General features: G+C 33.6%; 1 protein-coding gene across 1 annotated transcript in view; it reads right to left on the reverse strand.

Annotated features, from left to right (window-relative positions):
* Positions 1–693: 693 nt before the first annotated feature.
* The window catches only part of LOC113522438 (innexin inx1), a 66,820-nt gene continuing 44,564 nt past the window's right edge, over positions 694–22,949 (reverse strand). Inside the window, exons 5-8 of the mRNA XM_026908114.3 lie at positions 11,285–11,442; positions 9,316–9,510; positions 7,706–7,867; positions 694–7,029 (exon numbers count right to left, since the gene is read on the reverse strand). Coding sequence (XP_026763915.1) covers positions 6,972–7,029; positions 7,706–7,867; positions 9,316–9,510; positions 11,285–11,442 — 573 coding nt within the window. The 3' untranslated portion in view covers positions 694–6,971. The remainder of the gene's footprint in view (positions 7,030–7,705; positions 7,868–9,315; positions 9,511–11,284; positions 11,443–22,949) is intronic.

Here is a 22,949-nt window from a genome sequence, read left to right on the forward strand (position 1 = left end):
CCGATCCCTCCACCACATATGCTCCCTTAGTCGCCTCTTACGACACACAGGAAAGGAATAAGTGGCTTATTCTATGCCGGGACTACACGGCTAGATAGGAGGAAGGGATTGTTAGTAATGGGCAGGTTAGTCCTCGTTATCAATATACCCTATCAGGTCGATCTCCACGCGGTTCCCCCTGGAAACTATCATGATTAATTTATAGTTGAATTCGTCACGATGGACTAACTGACCTGCCTTTTCATCCTCACCAGTCATGTCTCACTGGTGCCCCGCCAGTATATACCGTTAGTAGTTTTACCGTTTTCACCAGAGGGAGACTTTGTACAAGACGATTGCTTGGATACCTCTGTCCCATTCGTGTTTCTACCGTGAAGCAGTTGTGTTTGCATGGCTGTGTTTCGGTTTGAAGGGTGAGATATGGCGTGAATTTACTGGGTACAGAGGAATAACACCTGAGTCCTCAGGAATGGCAACGCATGGGGGGTATTAAGGGTGAACAGTATACTCTGCTATGTCCATGGTACTGCTCATGTCTATAGGCGACGGTTACCACTTTCCAACAGGTGGGCCGTCAGCTTGTTTGCCATTTAAAGATGTATAAAAAAAAATATCGCCAGCGGAGTTACCGTTTAATTTTCACCCCCACACGACTAGATAGGAAAAATATACAGTGGAAAAAATAAAATAAACTTTAAAAAAATCAAAGTAATATATAATTTCATAATAAAATTATTACTTACAGCGAACTTACGAAATATCAAGTAGCAATAATGGCTTTTTCTTTTGTAATAAATAATAAAATAAATTTTTAAAATTCGCTAATTTGTCCTCACCGTCATTTAAAATACGTACCAATTTCCTTACATTATGAAACAAAAAAAAAAAGTCGAAATAAATCTTTAATATGAAACTGTAACGTATTTAAAATGCAACTGTATAACCAATACACAAATACAATTCATCGCGAAATATCTCTCACTTTATTCTTCTCTCTCTCTCTTTCTCTGTCTTCTTCCAATTATAATCTAAGATTCACTTAACAAATTAAAATAAATGCGACATCATTCAATTAACTATACATTAAATAGATCACATGCATCTAGATGTAGCATCGAATGTGAAAAACGCTTCAATAAAACGATCAGCCGACTTGTTTGGTTTGTTTGGACGAGCAATTTTTAAAAACGAAACACAAAAGCGTCGTTTATTAGATAACATTTCTTATATTTATCTTCTCTATTCTCCCACACAATGAAAAATCGTGTAACTACTTTAAACGTAAAAACTAAAACCTCTTACAAGCATATTTTTTCACTTTGTGTATTATAAAATACAAAGAAGTCATTTCAATAGTTAATATACAGATTATTATTTATTTTATTAAACATTTGATATTTTTATGAATAAGGGAATTAAAACTACGTGTGGTCTATGATAGAAATTCACTCAATCAAGATTAAAAAAAATTGCATCTGTTTTGTCGAAGCTTTTGTTGAGGGGCTCGCTATCTAGACGCGTGTGATCTATGACATTAATATCTAATAGTAAAATAAATCTTTATAGGGTGATCAGTTTTTAAAGAAAATTAACATAATTGAAAAACATATTTTTTTGAATGCTCGTCTTGTATTTAGGTACTTTGTGTGTGTGTGTGTGTGTGTGTGTGTGTGTGTATATATGATTTCCGAACATATTTTTTTTTTCTTATTAAAATAATAAATAAAAGTAAACAATTTCACCGCGTATTTTAATTTTTGTTTAATAATAAATTATTATTAATTTATTATTGTCTTTTTTCCTATCTTTTTTTTTTTAACTATTATTTTATAAAGTTTTTATTTCCCAAATAAACTAAGACTTTTTTTACTAATTAATACACTTAAGGAAAAACGCCTCCGTCGTGCAATCAAAAATACACTTTACACCTAAGACTTAGAGTTCATATTTTTATTGAAGAAAAATCTTTAAAAAAACTGACCACCCCGCTTTGTCTTTTGTGTCAAAACTGGGAATATTGTGAACTAAAATTAATGTATTAGGAACATTTGTGTTTCATGCGTTAACAGTGTCCATTGATAGTTAGTTGTACAGTTAATTTCTTAAAATCTATTGTGGTAACGATGTTGCAAATGTAATACTTCAGTGTGAACGGGCATTTAATGGCAAATAAAAGGGTCAGCGTACACTGGCGGAGTAGCAACGATGAGTTATTATCGGGCACTAGGCAAAGTAACGATAGTAAATGACCTGTCCATATTTCTATCTATGTCCTATATTCTTATCGCGCTAAGAAATATTATTAATAAATTTTCAAATGATAACGAATTGGTATCTGTCCACCAGTGTGCACTGACCCTTATAGGGATGAATTCTATATGATACCAAATATAATGTTTAATGTAATTTAACTAATTTTAGTTCACCAACATTTAATAAATGTACATAACAACATTACAAACATCACGGCTAGATCAATAATGATTTGATGAAATAATTGAGCAAAACTTTAATAAAACCCTACTGTCATAAAGAAAGTCTTCTAATAAATGATATATATGTATTAGTTTTGATGAAAAACCGACTTCAATTTCATACAATAGTCATTAAATTTGGTTCTATGTTGACGAGGATATCGCTAAACACAATACAATTTCGAATTACCCTCATTTTTTAAAATCTTTAAAACTAATGTGTTTATAGTGAATGATAATGAAGTCGCTTCTGAGGCACAATTTCTTTAAATCTGATTAATCTAATATTTAAATTTATGTAGTGATAGTGTTGCAAAATTACTATTTTATGAACCATTGTGAAATAAATTTATTTTAATTTTCACATAAATGTATTGGAAATTTAATTCATATAGGTCTTTAGAAAAAAAAAAAATTACGTTGTCATATCAAATCGAAAATTAGACTTTAAAGATAGGTTTAGAAAAATCACGCCCCAGAATCGACGTTAATGTTTTATAAAATGTACAATAGAATTAAAATATAAAATACAAACTCCTTCATTTCAATACGCTACTCTAGTCATCCACAAATTCGAACAAAATGGCCAATATTTGTAATGAGTATAACAAACTTGCATATCAAAATCCATAGCCCCTTACATAAAATGTCTTTTTTTATTGTAAACAAGATGATCAAACAATTTACACTTTTGTAAGTTATTACAATATTAAATAGAGAATTTCATTTCATTTCATTTCATTAAGAAATAATAAAAAAATCGTGTTAGAAATAAGTTTGTTTTAGAGCATATGTTATTACCATTTATCACTTAGCGATTCCTATCACTCCCCTTTATAATACAAAAACATTTTTTTATATAATAAAGTTACACATACATTATCTCCTCACATATATTATAATACGTGTACGTAAAATAAAAAATATAAATATTATCAGCAAAAAGTTACACATTTCTATCCTGACAGAGAGAACATTTGAACATTCTACCAAAATAGTAGAATTTAAAAACATTTCAAATAGCTTGTAACACTGTCTAATTTTATATAATTCATAAATCACAACACTAGTTGCGAATATAATGCAATATAACTTCTCTAAAACAAGAAATTAACACTCGATTTGACACAATCGTACAGACGCTCGAAAAAGAGTGCAATCTAGTAAAAATGAACACGATCAGTTGAGAAATACGTCGTATTTTTTCATTACTGGCAACAATAATACAAATGTTGAGAGCCAAGACGTTTAAAAAACAAATTAAGATCACAGTTAACGATACAATAGACAAGAAAGTCACTTTTTCTGTAGTCTTCCCTCTCGCTTACACTTAAAGGACGTCTTTGAAGTCAAAGTTACTTATTCGATTTTATTTTCACGTTGTGATCTCAATTTGTTTATAAACTTCTTAGTTGAAAGTAGGTATTATTTTTTTCACAATATAGTGTTGCCATGTGTTAATGTAAAACTACTATTCTAATATTCGATTTATTGCTACAACCACAAAATTTCCCAATCATCTCGGATATTAAATCGATCAAACACCAAGAACACATCGACTGATCTCTAAATATAGAGAACAATACACATAAAGAATACAATTCCGGGATCCCGAATGACAAAGGCAACGGGCCGTTACATATGTAGTTATAATAATTATATATAAATGTACCGTATAAATTAAAATAAATAATTAAAAATAATGTTGAATGACCACAGACACAAAAAATAAAATTATATCATGGTTAATCAATGGTAATACAAGATTTTAATCTTATTCATATTTCAACCTTCTAACAAAAACTTTTATATTATTCAAAATTACCTTTGTCATTCAGGATTCCGGGATTATATGCTCTAAATACACACCATCACTAACAATTTCTTATATCTACTTCATACGCAATATATCACATATTTATGATTTGTTATTTCCAGTCATAATCAGGCATTTTGCGTTACAAAAATGTCATTTTTTGCAATAAAACTTTCAGTAATTTAGATACACTGAAAGTAATTTAGTTATAATTGTGAAACCAAGGCATCGATTGAGAAACATTATCAATAATGTCTCACCTGTCATATTAGTCCACAGCGTGATAATGCATTAAAAAATGCCAAGGAAAATACCCTTAAAAATTATATAAACACATTCCAGTTATAATAATTTTATACGTTTACGAGTCAATTTACCTGATTAATGTCTTAAACAGTATAGTATCCAGATATTTTCTCATTACATTGCTATAATCTCTTTTCTGTTACACAAATCAGTTTTCTAATTTTTGATAGCCAGTTCGTACCAAATTTTTTAAAAGTAATTTTTTTTTAATATGTCGTGTAACATCCATAATTTCGAGTTCTTTATTTAATATCAAAATTTGATCAACAAAGGCGATATGACCGTCCTTCTCTTCGAGTCAGTTCATTTTACACATAAATGTTACCAGTCATTGAGATTTCTACCAAAATGGTAGAAAAAATTTTGTGCTACTAAAAAATGTATACTTATACAATAGACGGAGACAATATAATTATAATTGTACATGTCTTTTGGAGATTTTTATATTAATATCAAGACCTAGTATATATATGTAGATGTATACAAATAACTGTATAAACATCTTGGCACTTAAACACATATAGTAAGACATATTTACGATGTCTATAAAACCCTCCATAAAATACGTACACAATATTAGAATGAACAAATTGTCTAGATTGATATGTTACGATGAAGCCAGAACGAAGTAATAAGAAGTATTTTTCATAAATAATAATGAATTGTAATTACTGAAATAAACGAAAAAAGTATTTTTCAGATATTACTAGAAAAATGAAATAAAACTGAATACAATTTTTTGATTGAAAAATAGAGAAAGAAAATGACTCCATACCAACTATAAACAGAGCAAGAAGACTTAAAATTTCGAAAAACAAATGAAACACGAGTCGAGTTCGCGTGACGTATTTTAAAGAGTGCCTTAAGTGAACTACATTTGATTTTCACAAATTATGTATATATATATAAAAATGTATAACAATTATATACAAGTAATATACGTAAAAATACAACCATTGCTTTACTGTATTTACGAGATTATATTTCGAGATGAAATTCATAAGATTCTATGATATAGATAATTCATACAAATGGCAGTGTGAAAGTCTACGTTAGCGTTACTTATAAAAAATTACATGAAAAAAATGATTTGTTAAGATCATTAGTTGGTATAATACAGCTAAACTAAAATTATTAGAGATTTTTTTTCATTTGTCATAATATATGAAACAAGGCTTAATAAAATCTGCTAAATGAGAAAAAATAAAAAATACATTTTTAGAGACTCTTGACAAAAAATTTAACTCTTAGATTGCCTTTAAACAATACGACTTCTAACAGGAACAATCAATCGAAACTTTCTTTCTTCACGTAAGCCCAAGGAAATTGTTAGTAAGATGTCAATCAGTGAAAACCTAGCTTGGCTTTGTCAAGTATATCGTATTGTTTGTCGACCAGTTTTAGATTGAGAACTATAGAAAATATTTAATCTGTGATTCCAATTATAAAAAGATTATAAAATGATCACAGATCATAAATTTTAATTCACAATAACAGACCTGTTTTAAAAAGAAAGATTCGATTTTTAAAATCATCAAAGAAATAATGTAAATCTATTCCAGATTTCTAAATGCAACCTGGTTGTTTATCATTATATATATTTATAATCATTACTATTGGAAATAGCAAATATATCTCGTAGTAATGTCACGGACTATATATAACTACGCCGACTTGTTCGTATTATAAACTTAAATTTACTGTAATTTGTTCCCATACAACATGTATAGTTGGGAAATTAGGAATTAATATCTACATACATGTCGTGTATATAAACTACGATTATTATACAGACTGTGACGGAAAGGGAAACATATAGCAATAGCATTCGTCACACTAAATAATTTTACCCAAGAAACCTATGATGTTTGAATTTTTGTATTACTAAATCACATTTAAATAATAGATTTGAATGGAAATCTAATGCATTATCACTCACGTATCTTACACGTTTATATATATATATATATATATATATATATATATATATTATATATATATATATATTTTATTAGCTGTCTGTAACGTATTAATCAAGCATACGATCCATAAGTATAGGAAATTTTAGATAGTAGAAAGGACAAATGAACCATATTTTGGATTAAAACATGGACTGTTTTTTAATCGCATCGCACGTGAGCAACGTCGCAAAAACGTGGCTAATTTTCTAATCAAGGCCCTTATCGTTGTACCCTTTCCATAACACCCTGTTTACCAACATCATTCAACGTTACTTACATCAAATATCTACATATGAGTGTCTTCTGGTGTGAAAGAGTCGCTGTGGAGACTCGTGTGCGGTGCGGTTGACGTCAGGCGCCGACAATGGCGACGGTGGGGTGAGGCGGCGTCGGCGGGGGCGGCGGGGCCGGACGTCACGCGCGAGGGCTTGGCTTCTCACCCATGCATTTGGCCAACTCAGACATAAGCTCACTGTAACGTAAAAGTAAACAAAATCATAAGCATATTTTTAATGTTTTTTACCAGTAAAACTAAGTATTTTCCAAGAAACATGCACCAATAAATGATTAATTTAAAAATCTTCATATTATTACATCTAGATACATCGTGTTAATATGGCAGGCTCAACATTTGTTGTCCATATTTCTAATAAGCTCCTAAAGTAGTTACCTGTCATAGAAGTCTATAGGCGACGGTTACCACTTTCCATCAGGTGGGCCGTCAGTTTGTTTTCGATTCCAATTTCCTTAAAAAAAAGTTGATGTGACCCATTCTCTCAATCAGCATCCAGAGACAATTTAAGTCACAAATTGGTATCTTAATCACGTCGCCATTTTATATCGTTTTTAACCTAAATATAAGCAAGTTTCTAGCAAATACTCGCTCTCTACACATAGAGCAGATTCCAATCCAGCAAACAAGCATCGCGATATCACCATGTTCATGGCAAAATAACAGTCAAAAATTTGTGTCTTGGTCACGGCACATTTTCGTACCGTTGCTCAATTCAAAAACAGTGTGGTTTCATGTTACTAGCGAACATGTAGAGCAGTCATCAATCGCCAAGGTAGGTGCGGTACACATCTACCACCACCAGCATAGAAAAATAAGTCATATATTTGAATAATTAAATTGTATATTGTGTTACCTAAATATGAGCGGATCCATATTCCTGGCGAGCATGTAAAGCAGCCACCAGTCACCGAGATCGGTGCGACGTGACACCACCACTGCTGTGTCCATGGCGATGGTGCGTGAGCGCGCATGCAGTAGCCGCGGACGTATCGACGGCATGAAGATTATCACCAGTCTGGGGGAATATAGGAGCAACATGTTAAATATTGATCAATTTCATAATTTTGCGTTAATCTATAAATTTGTTTGTGAACCTCAATTGAAATTAATCCATAAACATCGATTGTGAAAGAAGAATATTATTAAGTATATTATACAGCACATACTGTGCTTAGAGGAATTCTTCAATATGATGCCCACGGCTACTTTCTACCATCGGATGGCTCGCCATCGATAGGGAGTGCACGCTCATACCCTATAGTCTAAATAGTCGCGTACAACGCGAATTCAGAATTTTTTCTCCCACAAACACTCAGGTTATAGAATGAGTTCCCCACCGAGGTTTTCCCAAAAGACTACATACAGCATGGGATTCTTCAAAAGGGGGGTAAAGAGGTTTCATTAGGATTGGCAACGCGTGCGTAATACCCCTAGTATTGCAGGCGTTTATAGGTTACGGTAACCGCTCACCATCAGATGAGTCGTATGCTTGTTAGCCACCTCAATGGTATAAAAATACAGTTTTTTAAATAAAGATTTGAACATGATCATGTAGAAAAATTCCTTCTATCTCACCAGGTCTCATATAAAATATTATCAAGTGTCCAATGAATATTTAAAATTTATCATTATAGTTAGTAATTATGTAGACAGTTATATTTATTTATCATCATAAATTAAGATAACAAACAAGACAATTAACAACAATATGACAAAACAACCCCTTATCACCTGCTGTAAACACATTATAAATTCCATTATTCAGTGAGATAACTAGAATGCCCTTTATACAGAAAGGTACTTTCTATACAATAAATAACACCGTTTTGTATACTTATTTTTTTTATATAACTTAGAATGGCAAACAAGCTGACGGTCCACCTGATGGAAAGTGGTAACCGTCGCCTATAAACAGGAGCAGTACCATGAACACAACAGAGTATACTGTTTCGCCCATGATACCCCCCCATGCGTTGGCATTCCTGAGGACTCAGGTGTTATTCCTCTATACCCTGTAAATTCACGCCATATCCCACCCTTCAAACCGAAACACAGCCATGCAAACACAACTGCTTTACGATAATAGTTATTGGCAATAAGAATTATATCATTCAGCTAAAATATTTTGCTTCTTTCGATATATCATCATATAAACTGTATTTATATATTATTTTACTATATTAAAGGCTCCAGTAGTTGGATGCTTCTAATATATACTTTGCATTTTGTTTGATTCCTTTTATGTATTTACTGTGTCTGACTTGCGCCATCTACCTTTCTCTCTGTACTTATCCATTATTTATGCCAGGTTGTTTGTAAGAGATTGCTTTTAGCGATAAGGCCGCCTTTTGTATATGCACATTCTGTATAAATACTCCTTGTATACACCTCTACTGTGCGCAATAAAGAGTTTATTATTATTATTATATACTTTTAAAAGAAGTAAAGATCATATCAACTTACCTGTATACAATCAGCAAGGACAGCACCACTAGCAGTATGATGTACCAGAACCAGAGGAAGACATATGTCTTCTCGTTGACGATGTTCAGCGGCAATATACAGAGGCTGTCGTGGGTCTGTATGCTGCCGGACGCACCGAACTTGTGGAATGTACATTTTGTAACGCGTGGGAACACGTAAATCATGGGGTCGTATCTGGAACATTGGAAAATGAACCTTAATCGTACGTTACATGGTTGAATGTTACGATATCTATTATGATCTTAAACATAATTGAAAAAATAAGGCACAACACTTTTGTTTTAGGGAGAGCTCGGATTCATTTCACGGCTGAACCCTACATGCCCTTATCAGATAGTTTTTTTTTTTTTTTTATGCAACTTAGAATGGCAAACAAGCTGACGACTCACCTAATGAAAAGTGGTAACCGTCACCTATAGACATCAACAGTACCATGGACATGACAGAGTATACTGTTTCGTCCATGATACTACCCATGCGTTGCCATTTCTGATTCTAAGGTGTTATGCCTCTGTACCCTGTAAATTGACTGCCATATCTCACCCTTCAAACCGAAATACAGCCTTGCAAGCATAACTACATCACGGTAGAAACACGAATGGGACAGAGATATCCAAGCAAATGACTTCTGTACAGTCTCCCGCTGGTAAAATAGATCCTATACTACCAATGAATATGTATCATGTATCTAAAATGTATTGAGATATAAAGCGAGTTACAAAAGCAGTGAAAGATTCATATAATTGGAAATATAGCACCCTGCCTACCTCGTAAGGGGGCTGGTATAAAAATAGTTACGCAGTACATCAACGTGTGCCTGACAAAAGACAAAAGGCAACATCGAACGTTGTTTTTTAAAACTTGTAATAGGCATTCTACATTTTTTATTTTTCTATCCGTTGTCAAAATCTTATAAAAACTATAGTTTGTTATATTATACTATTGTTTGTTATATTGTTAAAGATATAGCTCGTTCTGTAAATTTTATTAAATTTCTTATTAATATAAAGTTATTTCTCAATTTTTCGAGTATTTTATTGCGCCACATCTTAATCTCATCTTAAAAGACACGACGATTTAATTATAACACAAAAATTTCAAATATATCATATCACTAAGAACATTCATATATTTCTATAAAATTTTCGAAAGTTAAACATAAAAAAAATCTCTTAGGTTTTTATTTATAACACAGGGAGCAAACGAGAATGCGGCTCACTTGATGGTAAGCGACTACCGCCGCCCATGATCACCCGCAACACCAAAGGCATTGCAGGTGTGCTGCCAGTTTTTTACAAAGGAATATGCTCTTTTCTCGAGGGTTACGATGCCGTATCGGTTCAGAATACAACTGTTATTACCATGATATTTTATACTCAACTCATTTTGTAAAGTATTTACGCATAATACCTTTCTGCTTATTAATGAACTAGCGACCCGTCCCGGCTTCGCACGGGTGGACATTTTTACAACATTTTAAATATTGATTATTGTGACATAACGATAATAGTTGGACATATAGTATTGCGAAGTTTTTTGTAGTTATTGATATTTTCTTCAATATTGTACAACATACTTTTGTTCTATGCGCACGCGACAAAAGATATTTTTTAGCATTTTTTTTACACCTTGAGTTACGTTACTAAAGTTTTAATAAGGATCCCTTATCTTTTCTAGCAATAAATATAGCGTATGTTACTCACGGTGAATATAGCTTTCTAATGGTAAAAGAATTTTTGAAATCGGCAAAGTAGTTTTTGAGTTTATTCATTACAAACATACACACAAAAATACAAATCTTTCCTCTTTATAATATTAGTGTAGATGAGTACGTACTCAACTCACTTTGTAAATTATTTACGCATTATACCTTTCTGCTTATTATTAAATTAAAGTGTTAAAAACAAACAAACATTGCGACTATATCTTAAATAGTTTTATATTTTACCTTTCTTCTTGAGGCACTTCACTGTATCCCAGGACCCTGGTGCCGTAAGACAGAAACTCGCCATCAAAGAAGCTGTCCATCATCCACAACTGCAAGCTGATATTGATCAGACATAGCAACTCACAGCCCCAGTACCGTAGCGCGTAGAATTTGTGCGTCTGTAATGAAAAAAAATTAGACAATTAGTCCATTATACCAGAGGGACTTTGTACGTCGTGTATAAGTCGTTTGCTTGGCCACCTCTATCCTATTCGTGTTTCTACCGTGAAGCAGTTATTTGCATGACTGTGTTTCGGTTTGAAAGGTGGGATATGGCAGTGAATTGACAGAGTACAGAGAAATAACACCTGACTCCTCAGGAATGGTAACGCATGGGGGGTATCAGGGGCGAAACAGTATACTCTGTTATGTTAAAAAAATCTAGTATTTACTTTAATCACCAGTACAAAAGTCTGCAGTGAGCAGCTATATACCACGATGTCTATAATTTTCTTTTTCAATAGATGGTAATTACCATTTTAGATTATATAAAAAAGCTCTTTACTCAAATCATCCTTCGTGGAAGTGATGTAAGTGTTATATTTAATACTAGCTGTCGCCTGCGACTTCGTCCGCGTTTCCGTCGTTTTTCGTAAAATAAGTAGCCTATGTCCTTCCTCACAGTTCAGTGGTTTTGATGTAACAGACACATTTCCCTTCACTGCTCTGCTCCTATTGATCGTAGCGTGAGGAAAAGTATACTATAATCTGGCCAGGGGTATGAAGAATAATTGTACCAAGTTTCGTTAAAATCCGTTGAGTAGTTTTTGTTTCTATAACAAACATACAGACAAACAGACAAAAATTTAACTTATAGTATTTTGCATCAATATCGATCACTAATCACCCCGTCATAGTTATTTTGGAAATATATTTAATGTACAGAATTGACCTCTCTACAGGTTTATAATAAGTATAGATAGATTTTATAAAGACATTTTTGTAAGTATATAAACTTACCAAAAGAACGTTATGTTTAAACAATTGACAGGTACTAATTTGTATGACATATGAATAATATTTACTTATGCCATACCATATAAGATATGCTTACATCTTAAAAGGATTTAGTGTAACGTAATGCGTAATATGAGTTTTAAATAACACATGATATCTAATTATTTCGTCTAGGAATAGAAGTTTCCTTGTTTGTGATTTGTCATATCGCTTTAGGATAAGGCAACGAAAATAAATAAAATATAATAAATATAACTACATACAGGATGTATCCAACGATCGCTTATCGAACATGCAAAATATCTTTTGTTCGGGAAAAGTTATAGTTATTGAATCATTTAAATATCTTTAGGACAAAATTGATGTCATTACTATTAGAAAGGTGCCTGTACTCAATTGACGAATTCTAATTATAGTAAATTATATATATATATATATATATATATATATATATATATATATATATATATATATATATATATATATATATATATATATATATATATATATATATATATATATATATATATATATATATATATATATAAATTTGATATATATATATATATATATATATATAGATTATGTTAAGAGATGACTGTAATATTTGTTTTATGCTTAATTTAATTTATATTTTATGTACTGTATGAAATTATTGTATCTACTATGACATTCAAATACAAAATTTTGTTTATGAATAAATAAAATTAAAAAAAAATCATGTTGAATTATAATTATTTATATCAAATTCAAGAATTCCGATTTGAATGCTGTCCCTCTTAAAATTTCACTAACTCCTGGCATCGAGCATCGATAAACACACAAAACAAACAAATTTTAATAACAAGCAACTAAAAAGGACATTCTTGTCTCTGAGAACACAAATGCACCATTGATATTTGAAAACCCATTAGTTTTCAATTCGTGTCAATACAAGTTCAGATATAGGCACAATGCGTCCATTATGCGGTAGATAGTATGAATATGGAATGCGGTGGCATCAGAAGCTTAATAACTTGTGGGTCACAGGCCAAGAGACCAATTGACTTCATATAACGAGCATTCCGCTGAGTGACCCCATTAGCATACTGTATAGGGACACCGTTCGATGTGGGAGACAGGGAGATATGATCAAACTATAATTGTACTTCTAAACTGCATCACTGTTTCGAAGTTTTTTTTTTTTTTTTTTTAAACACAGCCCATGTTACATGCTAATAATATAGCTTTCTGTAGGTGGAAGATTTTTATTTAAATTCGGGTAATAATTTTTAGAGTTAACAAACAGTTTAGACATACAAGTGAAATAAAAGTCGTTAACCGTGCATTAAACCCCTTTATGATATAAAAATAAGAACACAAATATACTAGAAAACTAATACTTACTACAATACTATTTTAGCCATTAAACTGTTATCACTCTCTTTTAAATTGGGAATGTAATAAAAGAAAGAGACAAAACAGTTCAAGTGTCATAAATCTATTTTAAATAGATTTATGAGACGTTGATGTTTTTTATGAATAAAGGCGTGAGAATTTACCCATGCTATAAAATATATTAGGATAGAAAATTTGTAAATATTAAAAAAGTTCCTTATTAAAAAAAAACGTCAAACCTCCAAAACTAAAGTAAGCTTTGATGCTAAATTCCTTATTTGAAAAGTGACAAAACAGTGTAATTTAAAAAAAAAACAAAAATATTCTACAAACCTTTCGTAGAATATTTTTGTTTTTATGAATAAGAGGGTACATGGATTCTTTTAAAAATAAATGAGAAATATATTCAGCAATAAATTGCTAAGCAGATTAGCGATTTCAATAATGGTAACTAGTGTAATTTTAGTTGTTAAATAAATAAATAAAATTATTATTTTCAGTGTTTATTCAAAATTCATGGAGACTTTGTACAAAAGTCGATTGCTTGGGTACCTCTGTCCCATTCGTGTTTCTACCGTGAAGCAGTTGTGTTTACATGGCTGTGTTTCGGTTTGAAGGATGGGATATGGCAGTGAATTTACAGGGTACAGAGGAATAACACCTGAGTCCTCAGGAATGGCAACGCATGGGGGTATCATGGGCGAAACAGTATACTCTGTTATGTCCATGGTACTGCTCATGTCTATAGACATTTTTAATTTAATTACTAACAATCCCCCCCCCCCACTTGTAAAGCTATCTATGATATATAAAGTCAATTGTCAAATATACATTCATCTGCACCTTTTTAGCTACTTTTTTTCTTTTTTTTTTTTTGCTGTTTCTGTAATTGTCAGAACAAGGTTTGTGTAAAAGGACATATTTGAAAAATCGTGTCGCAATAATGACTTTAAGTTGAAATAATTTATATTTGTAGCGATCAGTCTTTATTATTATCGAGGACGACAGATGCATGCCGCTATAGTTGTTGCACCTGGCGTTTCGTGCGTGTGCTCCCTGGTATAGGCTAGTCTATTTTAATCCAAGGGTAGCTCTATTGACGGTTGATAAACTAGTAACTATTGACACAACTTTTTGTACACGTTGCACGCGAATAATTTATAATGATGAAATTCAAATCATTACGAAAATGAACCTTATTCTCAAATGAAAAAGATCGAAAAATATCAAAACACTATAAATTATCTAATACTAAGAGTAGGGGGAAAGGGATTGTTGGTAATGGGGCCTAACTGACCTACTGCTAGCAATACACCCTGTCAGGTCGACCTCCACGCGGTTCCCCCTGAAAACAATCGTGGTTAATTCTAGTGGAATTCGTCACGATGGGCTAACTGACCTGCTTTCATTGTCACCTATCATCCTTCACTGGTGCCCCGCCAAAGTATACCGATAGCGCAGGCGGGGTTACCATTCCATTATCACCCATTAAAAAAAAATACTAAGAGTAACTTGATAGATAAGCGCGTCGTCTTAAAATAATCAGTTATTTAAATAAAACTTTTTTAAAAGACCATTTCATTTTCACTTGGTATATATGGCATTTTTTTTTAATGGATGATAATGGAATGGTAACCCCATCCGCGCTATCGGTATACACCGCCGGGGCACCAGTGAAGGATGATAGGTGAAGATGAAGCAGATCAGTTGGCCCATCGTGACGAATTTAACAAGAATTGTTCACGATGGTTTCCAGGGGGAACCACGTGGAGGTCGACCTAATAAGGCATAATGCTAACAATGGGGTTGTCAAACTCTATTGATAACAATCCCTTTCCCCCCCGGTATATATGGCATTGCCGCCATAGAATGGGCCACCGCTTCCTTTGTCAGTGTAGTAAGATATGACTAAGGGAACATAATCGTCGAGGGATGAGTAGCATAGCGTCTCTCTTATAACATAACCAAAATCTTGTTAGTAATGGGGATTCTAACTGCCTCGTTGTTAGCAATACAGGGTGTATTCAGGTCAACCTCCTCGCGGTTGCTCCTAGAAACCATCATAGTTAAATCTAGTGAATTTTGTCACGATGGGCTAATTGACCTGCTTTCATCGTCGCCTATCATCCCTCACTGGTGCCCCGCCAGCATTATACCGATAGCGTAGGCGGGGTTACCATTTAATTATCACCCATTAAGGGTGTTAATTAAATGGTAACCCTATGGTATGGTAAAAAGCCTAACTACGATTGCCAACACGCCTGCCAAATGTTTTTTTTTTTATACAACTTAGAATGGCAAACAAGCTGACGGCCTACCTGATGGAAAGCGGTAACCGTCGCCTCTACACATGAGCAGTACCATGGACATAACAGAGTATACTGTTTCGCCCATGATACCCCCCATGCGTTGCCATTCCTGAGGACTCAGGTGTTATTTCTCTGTACCCTGTAAATTCACGCAATATCTGACCCTTCAAACCGAAACACAGCCATGCAAACACAACTGATTCACTGTAGAAACACGAATGAGACAGAGATACCCAAGCAATCGACTTTTGTACAGTCTCCCTCTGGTAAACGTGGTAACTACTGTCAAAACCTCCCAAGGAGAAGGCCTATGTTCAGCAGTGGACAGTAAATGGCTGTTATAAGAATGATTTCGACGTCACCTTGCATATATACAAACTATATATATATACGTTTGCATACTATCATATCATCAGACAGGCCGTATGATACAGAATTTACAAGACACATGGTAAATTCGTAATAATTACGTGTACTGCATCGAGTAGCATTGTTTCGATCCGAGTACTTACATGCACGTTAGAACCTGCAATCATGCGCACAATGTGGGCAATGCATCATTATGCATCACGCCTGCATCCTGTCACACAATGCAACCGAGTGTCGTGTGCCTTGCTATCATTGAATTTGAAAAGGTGAAGATATGGCATTACTGGTTACGATCTGTGACTACATTTTTTTTTAATGGATGATAATAGAATGGTAATCCCGCCTGCATTGTCGTATATGCTGACGGGGCACCATTGAAGGATGACAGGTGAGTATGAAAGCAGATCAGTTGGCCTATCCAGACGAATTCAAGAAGAATTAACCACGACTGTTTCCAGGAAAATAGCCTAGAAGTCTACCTGATAAGGTGGCATTGCCAGCAATGGCGCGTTTAAACCCCATTACTAACAATCCCTTTCCCCCTACAATTTATAACTACTCTACAAATACTACCAATATTCTAATATTTTGAGCCAGTATCTACAACTAGACTTATTTGCCTCCAATTTGAATAATTTTCTGATACAGTTTTCAATACATTGTCCACACAAATAATGTTTGATCCTGGGCACACGTGGTTTTGATGGCTTCAGCCATCAAAAACGGTGTGTTTATTAGAACTAAATCAGAAAGTAAATTTATAATTTACTAAATAACAGAAATACGAGTGTAATCGCAGAGACACGCTTGCGCAAACACCGAACGGAAGAAAGAATCAACGACAACCCTCGTTACATTTTTTACTAGATACATAGACTATAAGAAATTGGGACCCTGCACATTAAGAATAAATTATGTTTAATTGAACTGAATCTCATTTTTATAGATTTAGACATAGTTGAAGCATTTAATATAATATAAACACATATGATAAAGTTATAACGGTTATTTATATCATATTCTATATATTCTTAAATTCTACTCGTACGTAATTTTATACTTTTTTTTTTATACAACTTAGAATGGCAAACAAGCTGACGGCCCACCTGATGGAAAGTGGTAACCGTCGCCTATAGACATGAGCAGTACCATGAACATAAGAGTGTACTGTTTCGCCCATGATACCCCCCATGCGTTGCCATTCCTGAGGACTCAGGTGTTATTCCTCTGTACCCTGTAAATTCACACCATATTCCTCCCTTCAAACCGAAACACAGCCATGCAAACACAACTGCTTCACGGTAGAAACACGAATGGGATACGAATACTTGCAGGAATATAAAAAAAAAAGTGATTGATATTGTCTACACTCCAAACTGTAATAACTAATTGCAGATCACCAATTACAATGTTCTACTAACTACCTATTAGTACGAATGTTTCCAAAGACTATTATGTGCATGAAGCAAAAACTGGACCACAATTAAACATGTTCCGATAACGTTAAAAAAAAACTCCAAAACTCGTTTTAAAACACAGCGATGTTAGCCAGATGTTTTTGCTTCTGTTTTTTGCGCATCCTGCTTGCCGTCCGAGAATCGACCTTGAAGTGGTAGCCCTATAGATTTTATCCTTTTAACAATGGTTCAGACGACCTACGTGACGCAGTGGTAGGTGGTAGGTGCTTCGCTTCATTTCGCTTTGCGTAAATGATGTCTCGGATCCAATTTTCGCTCGGATCTATTTACGAAATTTCTTTTTTAAACTGACTGTAAGTCGTAAACATATTTACTATCCCAAGTTCTTGAAAACAATGCTTGAGCACTAAGCAATTGGTGTCATCATAAGGCACTTTTTCAATATAACACGTCATCAGCTATTGAAGGCACCCTCAAATTCTGTTTAACAAAGACATCTGTATTAAATTTGAATTGTAGAATATTGAACTTTAATGTCTGAATGGTTAGTGTTGAAAGTACATTGTATGAGCAAATACAAATTTCATTGTACGTCACCCTTCGTATATTACGAGAGATCGTGTAGTCGCAGCGTTTATTTCAAGGGGATGGTAAATGGTATTCCATTGTGTATTTTTAGTGCCAGAGCATCAAAGCCCCTACTGACAGGCTAATTCTACATAATGCTGCATACAGTTCGTACTCGGTCCAATCTTGGTCTCGTACTTTCCCGGACTTTTTGAATAGATGTAATTTGTGATATTTGACACTGCAAAGGCATAACATTGACTTACTATTCGTGATTGTAATTTGAAGTAATTGGTTTTGTTGATGTTATTATGACTTATTTTGGATATTATAAAAAAAAAAAACATTTACACACCGAAATGGTAAATATTGCTAAACAACTATAACTTAAGATCTGCTACTGGCATTCACCAATTCTTTGTAAATAAATTATTTTTTTACTAGCGATCCGCCCCTACATCGCAAGAATAAGATTTCTCTTACCTTATTTCTATATATCCTTTTTAGGATATAAAGATAAATTCGCCCTATTAATAGCAGCAGCATCTCTCTTTGAACATCACTAAAAGCCAAGCTGTGGTTGCTAACTCATCTGCCAAGTGTGGCAACTACTGGCAAAACCCCCCTTAAGGGGGAGGCTATGTTCAGCAGGGGACAAATAACAGCTGATACAATCCAATGAATATAATAAATACAAAATTATGTAACAGGGGATGGATGGATAAATGGGTGGATGTTTGTAACTCTTTCACACAAAAATTACTGAATGAATTTAAATGAAATTTGGAATACAAGCAGGTTACGAGTATATCCCTACTTATAACACTTTATGTTATTTATTATTATTTATTTATGTTATTCGATTAACGCGAGCGGAGCCGCGGAATTTAGCTAATATTTTATATTAGCTTTAATAGGGAAATTTTTGATACTTTGGATTAATGTAATTTTCGCAAGGATCTCTAATTTTTTTGATAATATATATATATATATATATATATATATATATATATATATATATATATATATATATATATATATATATATATATAATAAAATATACATCAGATTTTATGTTTAACTTTCAAGAATACAATTGTTCAATTGCATCCAATTTGCATACTGCACGTATATCTTGTGTATTGAAGGAACTAACATACTGACGGACAAAATATCTTAAAATTATTGTTTGAACTTCTATCGCCCTTATTAAGACGCCTCATATTTTTTTTTTTCAATTATCTTCCACTTTTGGCTGTATGATCCCGGCATAGGATAGGCCACCACTTCCTTTGGGTGTCGTAAGCATCGTCTAAGGGAGAGTGTGGGATGGACAGCAGCGTGTCCCTCTTAAAACATCTCTAAAGTCTGACTGCGGTTGCCAATCCGCCTGCAAAGCGTGGCAACTACTGGCAAAACTTCCAAGGGGGAGGCCTATGTTCAGCAGTGGACAGCAGGTAGAAGGATGATATGATGATGATGATGATGATGATGATGAGCTTCTATTTACTGACATCGTCTAGATACAATTGTATTCGATTATTTTAGTGAGATTCCTTTAGTGTCAGGAATATTTACTATCGCTAGATTTGGGTTTGTTGTAACTATACCTTGTTTTTACTCCCTTTGTATAGTACTTTAAAATGTTTTCTATCGACAAGTCACGACCGAGTGTCACGCTTTCCGCCGTCACGCGTATCATAGCTTCCCGGGAACCGATTTCATGGTACATTTTGTAAATCAACCATTTAGTTCTGTGAAACAAGTGGATGTCAATAAACCCTACTGTTTTTAATAAGATTTGGCTGTTTATTCCAATCATATTTATTTTCAAGCGACTTTTTTTTTTACAACACAGGGGGCAAACGAGCATGCGGCTCACCTGATGGTAAGTGACTACCGCCGCCCATGGTCACCCACAACACCTACGGCATTGCAGGTGTGTTGCTGCCAAACGACTTCATAAACAATGAAGTTCTTAATTATATATATATATTTTTTTTATGTTTGTTATCTCATACCTCGGTCAGTTGTAAAACGATTTGGATTTTTTTTTATCTAAAAGGAAATACTTACAGGTTGGTCCTGTAGAAATTTTATCAAAATCGGTCCAGTAGTTTAACTTCTAAACCAAAAAACTGGTTTTGTCACAATTGAAGTCGGTTTTTTGTGGGATAATCTTTTATGATTACAATCAACAGCTCAATGTTGATTCAATAATGTCACGATTGACATAAGTCTTTTTCGAGCAAAATCTAGTTTTCTGCCAATAGGAGTTTATACCAGATTTTAGATTTTATACCATAGGGAGACTTTGTACAGAACTCATTTGCTTATTCACCTCTGTCCTATTCGTGTTTCTACTGTGAAGCAGTTGTATTTGCATGGCTGTTTCGGTTCGAAGGGTGGGAATGACAATGCATGGGGGGTATCATGGGCGAAACAGTATACTCTGTTATGTCCATGGTACTGTTCATGTCTATAGGCGACGGTTACCACTTTGCATAAAAAAAAATCTTATGTCTGTACTTTGAACGTAGCAAGTACGCATGCGCAATTAGATTACATCAACAATATAGAAGTGCAGTAAGTACGCATTTCGCATAATATTAATATCTTATGTTAGGTACGTACTAACGAGAATATGTTACATAAGAGATGCAGTTCCACGTAAGCACGAAAGGGTCAATTTACTGTCAATGTAATGGAGATTATGGTAAACGGTAATATAAGCTGCTGACTCGATTACATGTCTTTATTGGAGTGTACTTTTCAAGGTTTAGGTTTTTGATGGATGATGTAATTTTTTTTTATATTAGCAATTAAGATTGTTTCATAAAAAATAAAACTGAATTCAATTACGGTAAAAATTGTGATTTCAAAAATTTTGATTTAAAAACTACATTACTAAACCGTGAATGACAAAATTTGGACCAATCTGTACATTTTTCAAATCGATTTTTAACTAACAAAATTATGAAGTAACAAACAGAAAAAACAACCAAATTGAGAAATGCCTACTTTTTGAAGTCTGGTAAGCGACTTCAAAATGTCAAATAGTAGTCAGGTGTGAGTTGAACTCACACACCAAGGGTTCCGTACATAAATGCATACGACATAAAATGACCTTTATAACATTTTTCTGACAAAATTAACACCTAATAATTATTATTACTGACACTGCAATTCGTAATTTCTTATTTTTAGCCGTAACTATGGCTTAAAACTGAACTGCATAACAAGTTTGCTTCCAAAGGTTTTTTGATAATTTCTCAAAAACGGTACTAGTTAGAAACATCGTTTTATTTTTCCCGTATCATTTACGTATACCATTATAAGCTGTAATTATTTTGGATTTTACGCTTCAGAAAATTCGGATATAAGGAGGCTTAAATTTTTTTTCTCATACTTTTAGATTATACCTAAAAAACTACGCTGTATAAAAATCAGTTATAAAATGTACAAATAAAACTCTTATATGATACTCCACTTAGACTGATAGGTAAATTTTGAAATTTTGTTTATCCATTTTAAACTTCCTACCAAAGAAAATAAAAATATTTTTAAACTATTTCCATTGCAATATGTGCGAACGTATAATATGTAAAAGTATTTCAAATTTCAAATCGATAGCATTAGTAGCTACAGACAGACGGACGAACAGACAAAGTCGCACCGTAAAAGTTCCCTTGCACCTTTTTGGTACGGAACCTTAAAAAAGAACTAGTCGTATATACAAAAGAAAATATTCCCCTAATAATATACGGCCTGAAAAAGACTTCGGATGAAGTCGAAACAATCGTCGAAAACGGCCTTCCTCTAATAATTATCATTGTCATCCATTAAAAAAAATCGGGTTATATATAATATATATACAGACAAGAGAATATTAATTCATAAACACTCCAAGGCCTTGTAAAAGGACGCGTCATTGACAAAACCCGCTCCCCACAATACCTTTTACGGTACGAGGCGAGTTCGCCCGGTGAACCGCAGAGTGCAACCTGTTGCACAGGCGCTCTCAAGTGCACCACGCGCTCACCTTGTCACACAGACAGGCGGCTGAATGCGTTAAGAGCCAGTTATTTTATATATATATTGCAAACTGATATTGTTATATAATACCAAAGGGGGACTGTACAAAAATCGATTGCTTGGGTACCTCTGTCCCATTCGTGTTTCTACCGTGAAGCAGTTGTGTTTCGGTTTGAAGGGTGGGATATGACAGTACACTTACAGTTTACAGAGGAACAACATCTGAGTCTCCAGGAATGGCAACGTATAGGGGGGTATCATGAGCGAAACAGTACACTCTGTTATGTCCATGGTTACTACTCATGTCTATAGGCGACGGTTACCACTTTCCATCAGGTGGGCCGTCAGCTTGTTTGCCATTCTAAGTTGTATAAAAAAAAAAACTAAGAACCGTTTATGTCATCATGGTATGAACATAGTGATATAAATAAAGATGTTACGTTAGGTACTGTTATATAATAATAAAAACATATCGCAAAGTATTTTAGTACCTAGACCTATATTTACTTTTCCTCTTCCGAGTACAGTGACCTGATAACGACCTTGATTGTAGATTTATTATAATTGCATACCAATAAAACTTGTTTCCTTATT

This window comes from Galleria mellonella, unplaced genomic scaffold, assembly GCF_026898425.1.
Source record: "Galleria mellonella isolate WM207_F2 unplaced genomic scaffold, CSIRO_AGI_GalMel_v1 utg962, whole genome shotgun sequence".
Lineage (NCBI taxonomy): Eukaryota > Metazoa > Arthropoda > Insecta > Lepidoptera > Pyralidae > Galleria > Galleria mellonella.